Source organism: Microtus oregoni, unplaced genomic scaffold, assembly GCF_018167655.1.
Source record: "Microtus oregoni isolate MIOR12 unplaced genomic scaffold, Mior012 000002F_ref0000024, whole genome shotgun sequence".
Lineage (NCBI taxonomy): Eukaryota > Metazoa > Chordata > Mammalia > Rodentia > Cricetidae > Microtus > Microtus oregoni.
Window position 1 is genome coordinate 717951 of NW_024543061.1, and position 10167 is coordinate 728117.

General features: G+C 41.4%; 1 protein-coding gene across 3 annotated transcripts in view; it reads left to right on the forward strand.

Moving 5' to 3' along the window:
• Positions 1–9644, forward strand: part of LOC121434341 (broad substrate specificity ATP-binding cassette transporter ABCG2) — a 99458-nt gene extending 89814 nt beyond the window's left edge. For all 3 annotated transcript variants that reach the window (XM_041633221.1, XM_041633201.1, XM_041633210.1), the window contains exons 11-16: positions 1453–1542; positions 2478–2602; positions 3613–3767; positions 6905–6994; positions 7810–7898; positions 9433–9644. In XM_041633221.1, coding sequence (XP_041489155.1) covers positions 1453–1542; positions 2478–2602; positions 3613–3767; positions 6905–6994; positions 7810–7898; positions 9433–9583 — 700 coding nt within the window. In that variant the 3' untranslated portion in view covers positions 9584–9644. The remainder of the gene's footprint in view (positions 1–1452; positions 1543–2477; positions 2603–3612; positions 3768–6904; positions 6995–7809; positions 7899–9432) is intronic.
• Positions 9645–10167: the final 523 nt, after the last annotated feature.

Sequence of the window (10167 nt, forward strand, 5' to 3'; positions counted from 1 at the left end):
GAAATGAGCTTTACACTGAGGCATTTTAATTGCTGGTCGTGCGGGGAGTGCATATGCTCAGTAATAGCACCAACCTCAGAGTCACAACCGTGTCATGATTCACGCACTGAGAACCACACCTTGCTGTAGACTTTGAACTCAGGGTTTGGCATCCAGATGCCACTATGGGTGGATGGCATTTTTCCGATTTTGTTATTGAAAAATGTTGAAATCATTTTATGTCTGAGAAAGGCTGATTCTTTTGTAAAGAACCATAGAAAAGTCTATCATTCAGGTCAAGTGAATTTTCTTCTGTGTGGAGTCAGTGTTACTCTAGTGAGCTATTTTCAGCATTAGATCTTTGTTTGTTTGTTTTACCTTCCTTGAAGGTTTAGATAGCTAGTGATGGATGGTTTCTGTGGATGTTATTTCTTGAGCTAACCCAGCATATACGTAGGAACTAGAGGTTGTGTAGTATTGGGGGAAGTAGTTGAGGCTGAAGCAGTGACTCAGAGGTTAAGAGAACTAGTTGCACTTTAAGGGTCCTGAGTTCAGTTCCCAGTTTTAAGTAAATTTACAATTTTATGTTTGGCTATATCCTAGTTTCATTTTTTTTATTAATTTGATAAAATACCCTGACCAAAAAAGCAACTTAGAGAAGAGAGATTTATTTCAATTTGAGGTTAAAGTCCATTATTGTGGGGAACGTCAAGACAAGAACTTTTAAAGCATCATGTCTGCAAGTGCAGGGAGGGAATAAACACACAGGTCCTCACCTGCTTGCTCAGCTAGTATTCTCTTTCCGTAAACATGCCAGGGCCCAGTCAATGAAATGGTGCTGCCCACGTTCAGGGTGAGGTTCCCACTTGAGCTCACACTCAAGATGATACCCCACCCCCGCCACCAGCCACCAAGACTCTTCCCGGGGATTCTGGGTTGTATCAAGTTGACCGTGAACTCACTAGTACCGGCCATCTTCTGCTGCAAGCAGGGCACAGTTGGATGTGCCTGAAAGGCCCTGTTTCCCATACCTGTGTATTAGGAGGCCACTGCTTCAACGGGAATTTTATAGGAACAACACGATTCACTAAGGATTTCAGCATGTGCTCTAACAGGGAGTCACTGGAGTCAGTTGTCACCACTGTAGAGGTATAGACACAGTAATGAGACCCAGTTGGGGACAGGGGGTCATTCCTTCTATATGTGTATGTGTCTGTACGTGTGTCTGTGCGTATGTATGTGCATTGGTGCTCTTGTGGGGGTCAACTGAGGTCCTGAGGATTGAACTCAGTTCACCACTAAAACCTGCTGAGCCATCTCCTAGAGCCCTGCTTAGCCCTCTCCCTAGGGCCTCTCTCCGTGTTAACCAGAACAGTTTTACTTAAAAAGAGAAAGTAGCAGGTTAGTAGAAGACCATTTGTAGACTGCAAACCTCAGTGCACAGAGCTGACTGTGGTGCTTCTGTCCCGGCAGAGCTGGGGTGCTCTTTTTCCTGACCACCAACCAGTGTTTCACCAGTGTGTCAGCTGTGGAGCTCTTCGTAGTGGAGAAGAAACTCTTCATGTGAGTAGGCCACTGTCCTAGCTGTGTGTCAGACTGGTCACGTCCAAAACTGGGTCAGAATAGCATCCTAATAGTATCCATATTTCTTATTTATCTGCTTCATTGAGAAATATAAATTGCGTGCATATTTATACTATTCAATGTGAATTTTTAAAAGTGCATAGGACTATAGTATTAAGAACGAGGAGTCTTGGTAAGGGTGGAAAATTCAGAGCATATGGTGCCTGCTACCAGAGAAAGGCGATTTTCAAGTTTGGGTTGAAGTTAGGCAATCCCAGTGCTGAGAGAGAAAGCAGCATCAGCAGGGCTGAAAAAGTAACTTGTTTTGATTAATCACAGGTTGATATAACTCCAGCACAGGAAGTGAAGGGCTTCTGGAAGTTGAGTGGTTCAGCAGCCAGAAGTGGGAAGATCACGATTGCAAAGGCAGAGCAAGTACAAGCCTTGGCGGGTGGAGGCATGGAAGGAGCCAGAGGACAGTTTCACTGTAGGGAGCTGGCTGGGTTTTCTCCCTTGTTCTTCAAAGGTTGCAGAGATTTGCCCGCCTTTATTTACCAACAAAATGAATCAACAGACATCAAAGGAACAAAGACACTGGTGGAAGAGTTTGGAATAACTGGAGAAAGATGTCAGGAACAGGAGGGATTAGCTAGTAGCTGGAAGGGCTATAAGGTTGTAAGGTATGCTTAAAGAAGGAAGAAGTTTTGTTCTGATGCCCGAGTCCACAACAGCCAGAGGAAGTGCTGGGCTGAGAGAGGGTCACAGTGTAAGAGCTGCCTGAAGCTGAAAGGCCAGGAAGGGTGACACTTAAGATGGCGAAAGGCTTGGGGGTCAACCTGGAGCATGTGGGAGGACCCTAGGAGTGCGACAGGTACCCTATCTTCTGTTCCGTGCTTTCTGGACTAATCTGAGATCTATGTTCTGTATTTTCATAGACACGAGTACATCAGTGGATATTACAGAGTATCTTCTTACTTCTTTGGAAAGCTGATATCTGACTTACTACCCATGAGGTTTTTGCCAAGTGTTATATTCACTTGTATATTATACTTCATGTTAGGTAAGTAATAGGCCAGACGAAATTGCCTTTAGTCTTGGATGTAAAGTGAACTAATTTCTCTTTGTATATTTTTATTGATCTTTTTCTATGTGTCTATATTAAAAAGACACAGAAAATCTTAATAACTACACATACTCTGATGCATATTCTCTAATAATAAAACCATGTTGAGTTTGGGGATTGTTTATTTTATTAACTAAAAAAAGAAATCACTGAAAGATATAGACAGATTTATTTTTACATTATGTCCAGGCTTTGGCCTTAGGATCACTGATTCAAAATTTCATGTACACATGCATACATACTGGTAATTCTATTTTTACAAAGCACTATAGTATGAGAACCACCAATAGAGCTTAAAACTTCCATTTTATATGTGAGGTTTATCATAATGAATATGACATGGCATCGAGAGCCTTAGATTCTTGATCCATTTTCTTGTCAGTGTTTCAAAATCATCAGGTTGTATGATATATACATAGTCATATATGTATATATACATATATTTACCTCATAGTTTATAAAGTACTTCAAGAACTTAATGCCATTTTTTATGTCTAGGGAGACATAGGTGATATAAGAACCCTCCATTCCTTTGTATACTAAACCCTGAGGTCATTTAATTGTGAACCAAGTTTCTTCCCTAATGTAGTTAGAACAAATACTGAGAGATGTGGGGATGTCTGGATGAATGAGTGTTTTCTGTTGGTGAACTTCCTGTGGCGGGAGAAGGCAGTAGTAATGGAGCCAGTGTGGAGCCTGTAGCTGTTCATTTAAGGAGCTCAGAATTATTCTTGCTACATCTAAAGAAATCTACATGTTATCTGAAATACTGCTCCTAAAACAAGCATGGGAAAGGAAACTGTTAGCTGATCAGTGACACAGAATAAAGCAATGACATTGGTGACCTTTTCTCTTTAATTCTGATGGTGATTGCTACAGTGTTATTTGCACAACAGACAAACCCAATACACGAGGCAGCGGCACTGATTGCTTTTTCTCTTTCTCAGGACTAAAAAACGAGGTGGGGGCTTTCTTCATCATGATGTTCAGCCTTATGATGGTGGCTTATACAGCCAGCTCCATGGCACTGGCCATAGCTGCAGGCCAAAGTGTGGTATCCGTGGCAACACTTCTCATGACAATCTCTTTTGTATTTATGATGGTGAGTATGGACAGTGCTTCTCGGAGAAGACACTCCTGGCCTTGTTCTCTCTGTATATCCATCTGTTGTAGAAATCTGCTTTGCGGATTCTTTCCATTGGGACTGTGCCCCTTTTAGAAAGCCAGAGGCTCAAATAAAGTGACTGTTAGGGAAACTGATGGCTTTGCTCCCAACCTCTGTCAAGTCCCTTGTGTTGCTACTGAATGTCGCTGTGACTTTGCAGACAGAGCCTCACTAACAAGCTTCTAAAAGCTGGTTTTTACCCAGGTGTGGTGGTGTATATCTGCAGCCTGGCACTCAGGAGTGTGGCTGGGCGTTCAAGCCAAGCCTGAGCTACAGTGAGACCCTGTCTCAAAACTGCTGGCATTGAAACCACTGTACCTTGTGAGTTTATTGTTATGCAGTAAATTCTGTTGTCACGGAAAAGGGGAAAAGTCACAGAAATGGAAGAAAATACTTCTTGCTGATCTGATGTTAGACAAACTTGGGATCATTGAAAACAGGGATTAACATTGACTCCTTAAAAAATGGCAGCATATCTTTTATGGTGTTTACCAGTTAGTAACCAGAAATGGCTTGGTTGAATTCCTGCAAAGGAGAAAGTGAAGCTTGGGAGAAGTTAACTGTGTGCCAAAGAGTCTGTCTTGGGTCCCTCTTATAACTTGAATATCATTTTTAAAATAGTAAAACATAAGAAAGCGTGGTAGTGTATGTTCATAATCTCAGCCCTCGAGATATTTTAGAGGCAGAAGGAACAGGAAATTGAAGTCATCTTTAGCTACATAGTAACTTTGAGGGCAACCTGCTCTACCTGAGACCATATCTTTAAGAAGAAGCTGGGAACTTTCAAAGTCCACCTACCTTCAGTAGATACCTATTTATTTCACATTGTTTAATGTGTCCTCACTCCTAATCTTGTATATGTCTCAATTTTGCACGCGTGATAAATCAGAAGGAGCAGCTCCCATGGTTTTTCTCCTGCATCACTAAATAGGAACAGCTAGCACGTAGGCACATAGTCCTCTTCGCTAGAGGTGGCCGTACTCTAGTGAGACGGCACTAGCTGAAGTCCGGCTAAGCTTTAGTTCCTTCAGTTTTCAATTTTGAAACAACCGATGTATATATTATTTAGAAAATAATCATCCTTGTTTATAGTCTCATCCAATAAATAAAATACCTTTAAACAAGTAAAAAAAAATATGTTTTAATTTCTGTTTGGGCTGATTGCTATGTAGTGTTTATTACAAACAGGACTTCAAAGCCAGTGCTCAATCCGTGTTTTACTCAGAGATGGAATGTCGTAAGATCAGTTCTCAGTGCATTCCTGAACATGCACACGCAGCCCGCCAGCACTGTCATTGTCCTGCATATCCCAGCGCTCTTAGTATGGCAGAACACACTCCGTGAGAACCTCATTTTGCATATTTTTAACCTTATGTGGTCAATTCCTGGCATCACCACTGTGGTTCTGCTTTTGGGGCAGTCTTTTTATTTATTTTGATTTTTGGATTATGTGCATGTATGTGCATCTGTATGCAGTGACTCAAAGGCCAGAAGACAGTGCCAGACTCTCTGGAGCTGGAGTAGTGGTTGTGAACCACCTAATATGGGTGCTGAGGACCAAACTCAGTCCTCTGCTAGAGCAGCGATTGCGCTTGACTGCTGAGCCATCTCTGGCCGCATAGGTAAGCTCACATGGAGGTACTAGTTATGTCTTCTGCTGCACATCATCACCACGTCATGGTCTCATCTGTCCTAATTTGGAGATTATGTTGTACCTGCATTCTGAATCTAAAGTAGTTCCTACAGCCATGGCTATAGAATATAATTTTGTAAATCAAATCTCATCTGGATGTACAGCAACCTGTTTGTCCTGAATTATTCTAGTGTTCTCTATATTTCTAGGATTATTAGGAGGAGCGCATATGGGTGACATAGTTAGAATCACATAGCAGTCTGTTTCCCATGTCCGTATCAAAAGATTCAACTGGAAAAAAAGTATACTTTCTTGGGTATGCATGACACTTTTCTCTCCATGTCATTATTCCTTAAAGAACACTATACTCCAGTAATGGCATCTTCTATCTGTAATCCTAACATTCGGGAGGCAGAGTCAGGAAGATTACTCCAAATCTGATGCCAGCCTCACCTACATAGAAAATTCTAGAGCAGCCAGGACTACATAGGGATACTGTCTCATTCACTTATTCCATTTATCCATAAATAATAAATGAATATGCCAACTTTTTATTCAGCATTCGTGTTGTATTAGGCATTTTAATCACTCTGCAGATAATCTGTGATCGCTTGTAATGTGTCTATTTTGAGTATAAAGGCTGAGCTGGAAAGAAGGTTTAGCAGATAAGAGCACTGGCTGCTCTTTCTGACGATCTAGGTTTGATGCCCAGCACTCACAGGGCAGCTTGCAGTTGTCACTAATTCCAGTTCCAGGGGGCCTACCACCCTCTCTGGCCTCCTGGGGCTTCAGGAATGTGTGCAGCACACTTACATACAGACAGAACACTCACACACACACACACAATAAAAATGAATAGAACCATAAAAGCTGCGTGCAGGTTACATTAAAGTACTGTGTCATCTTCAAAATGAGATAATTGCTTATCTGAATGTAGTTTAGTGTCGGAGGCCTGGAACCAACTTTTTCCCATGGGAGACCAGGGGATGGTTCTGTTTCTTGATCTTCCATTGCAGTTATACAGGAAGTTGAAGACATAGTTAAACTATTAAGGGTCATCAAATAACTTGAATCTATAGTACTAATTATGGGTGCATTATCCTCCCTTAATGCCATAAATAGCCACGACAGAAGTACTCACATGGAGGTACAATAACTGGAAGTTTTCTTTCGTACTGCCTTAGCCTTAGCAGTGATGTTTAGCAGATGTAGGTTATTTGCGGGGGAGGTTTTTTTTTTTTTAGTTGTTTTTGTTTTTGAGACCATTGTGCCAGGTATTCCAGGCTGGCCTTGAAATTGTGATCCCTCCGTCTCTGCCTCCTAGGTTTGATTACAGGCATACACTGTCACATTTGTCTACTTGCAAGGCCTCAAAGGAGGTCTTACCTCAAGCTGTGAAATTGCTGGACTGGCTCTAACCTATAGGTTTTGCATCTTGCAGATTTTTTCTGGTCTTTTGGTGAATCTCACAACCATTGAGCCTTGGTTGTCCTGGCTCCAGTACTTCAGCATTCCTCGATACGGCTACACAGTAAGTTGTCCTTGCTTGTCATGGTGACCGGAGTCCCAAACTAGGCATGGTGGAACGATGCCTAACCTTGTCGTATGCTCAAGTGGGACCCTGTCCCATCCAGGTTTCCTCCCAGAAACAGTGGCTAATCATTTCCTATTAGTCTTTGTTATTGGAGGGTCGAGGAGTCATCTGGGGTTTTCCATAGTCAACCCATTTTTAGAGGGACGTGAAGAGTAGGCAGAAATCACATAAAAGAGAAGTGTTGACTAATTGATGAAGAATATTGGTTTTCTGTTCAGTAAGGAAGTAAATGGAAGAGAGTATGGGGGCTGTACTGCATGGTTTATATTGGAACTGAGATCTGAAGAGAAGTCGACCGTAGTACTCAGCAACCGTGTTGGCTATAGCAACTAATCAAACACAAAACCGTTGTGTCTTAAATTCAGTACAATGAAATTTCTGATTTCCATTATTATTACTTTTTTCTGAAAACAAGAAAAGGTTGTTCCTACAAATGAACAGTGTTCACTAAGCATCACTGTATCATTTTAATTATAAAAGTTATGGGTTATAAAATTGGGATGAGGATGCTCTGGGGTAGTCACAAGTCTTCCCTCTTGGCCAGTTGGAAGTTGCATCCCAGCCCTGAGTTTCTTGATTGCCTGTTTTGGTGTTTAAGAAAAGAGGAGAAAGAAAGATTGTGCATAAGCAGCTTGGTATGCTTTTAGAAATAACAATAAAGATTAAATTTGAGCATGAGATTGTGATGACTCTTTAGAAACCTTCTGGAATTTCACACTACTGACATTGCTGTGTTCTTGTATGTATTCTAGGCTTTGCAGTACAATGAATTCTTGGGACAGGATTTCTGTGGCGGACTCAATGTAACCGCCAACAACACCTGCGATTACAGCAATATGATGTAAGTCTGTGTCCAGTGTCACAGTATGTTTGTGTCTTCCTGTGGCGTCCTGTAAAGCAGCTACTGCGCTTAGAGGTGGGAGGAGTCAAACTTCCCAGTCTGTGAAGGGATCCCTTATACACTATTTCATGTGACCATGTTGAAGCTCCTATAACCTATACCAGTCACTGCCATATTTAATATATAAAAAAAAAACTTCCCTGTGTATTGAGTGAGATGTTTTAAAAGTTCCCTTTGGTATTTTTTTAATTGGGTTTGAATTCTTACTTTGCAGAACTTTGGGGTTAATAAATGGGCTGTTTGATAGTTTGGAAGGGACTTGTGGTCTCTGATCCAGAATGGATTACAACCCAGAGCCCAGAGTGGAAGAGAGTTGCAAGCATTAGAGCAGGGAGGGCAAGAAGGGGGTCACTGATCGCTGTGACCCTGGTACCACTTTCTGCCTCACTGCCTTTGGGAACATCATGGAACTCAAGGCTGCCAGCTGGTGTGTGTGTGTGTGTGTGTGTGTGTGTGTGTGTGTGTGTGTGGTGTGTGTGTATGCTCGTTTAAACTGATTTGAAACTCTCCCTAAAGAGGATGCACTCTTTCAAGACTTAAAATAGAATTCAGGTCCTAATAAATTAAATGACTTTATTTTAAAATGTTAATACTTTTATGATATTTTTATTTAGAGATTAATGAAAGAAAAGAGTGCTGATCTCTCAAATATCTCCTGAATGCTCAGTTGTAAAAAGTACTACTAGTTAATAGGATGGTTTTCTATTTTGGGTTGTGACAGACAAGGGGTTTTTCCTTGAGCGCTTTTCTTTGCCTGCCCACCTCATTTTGGTTTGACTTAGGTGTGGCTTGTTCCTAACACAAAGTCCCAGCCAGTCAGTGGTAAGGCAGGAGGAGGAGTCATGGCAGGCTTCATGCTCACACACACAAGGATGGAATGGCTGGTTTGAAAGCTGCTGAATCCCACCATGCACAGGAAAAACAGCCACAGTAATTGTGGCCACATGGGCTGGATTCCCTGCTGGGGCCACTCCACCCCGCCATGCTCTCCTTGCTCCCTAAGGCTGTCAGCTGTGCCCTCTGGCTGAATGTCTGCACGCAGCAAAAGCTGACAGACGTGTCCCTGGCTGACAGCCACTGTGCCCCTCTGGCCAGATGTAGCTTTCTGACCTGTTGCGTTCACTGTGTGGGTGAAGGACTGAACCTGGCATAGCAACAGCTGAGGTAATGAGTCAGTGTTTCTGCCCTCAGACAGCAGCATTATAGGTTTAAATCTAATGAGTCTGAAGAGACAAGAAACTTAGTTCATACTAAGACTATGTTAACTTGACCAAATTTGCTAAACCACTTAATAGTTATACTCTTTTGGATTCTTTTAGGAATTAACTTAATTAGGTACACGTTGCTTAGCATAGAATCTAGTAAGTTACAGAGGAGAGTGCCGATTTGACTAACCTGTCAATACTGAATATACTGATTAATATTTGATAGATACGGGGATGAACCTAATTAATTTTGTACATTTAAATTTCAGGACTTGTACTGGTGATGCCTACTTGGAAAGACAGGGCATCGATCTCTCACCTTGGGGACTGTGGAGCAATCACGTGGCTCTGGCTTGTATGATTATTATCTTCCTCACAATTGCCTACCTGAAACTGTTATTTCTTAAAAAGTATTCTTAAATTCCCCTTTACCATACTATTAATTGTACTCCCATTAAATGCAGACACTTTGATTGATGTATCCAGTGTTCTTTTTTGATGTACATAAAATTACTAACTCTGAAAACTTAAGGACATTATATATTATGTATTAAGCTTATCGAATAGTAATCACGAGGGAAAAATCCAGTTAGATTTACTGAACTGAAAAGGCAGAGTTGAATTCTAGATACTACTAACATATCACTAATGTGTCTGATATAGGTTATCATCTTTAAAGTTGATGTGCGGAAGCCAGGCATGGTGGCACACCCTGGTAGCCCTGGCACTTGGTACACAAAAGCAGGGCTGCTGTTCAAGGCTGGTTTAGACCCTATGCTAAAATAACTGTAAGAGAGGCAATCAGGTAGGTCAGTGCCCTTTAATAGTCGGTGAAGTTATAATCTGCTATTTGATAACTAATAAATATATTCAAGCTGTATTAGAAGTCTGAAATCTATGTCAGGAAAACACCTTTTCCCCAGGGGTTAAAAAAAAACTAATGATCATAGAAAATACTATTTGATAAACTTACTGATACAACATATAATTATCTTTGCTGATTG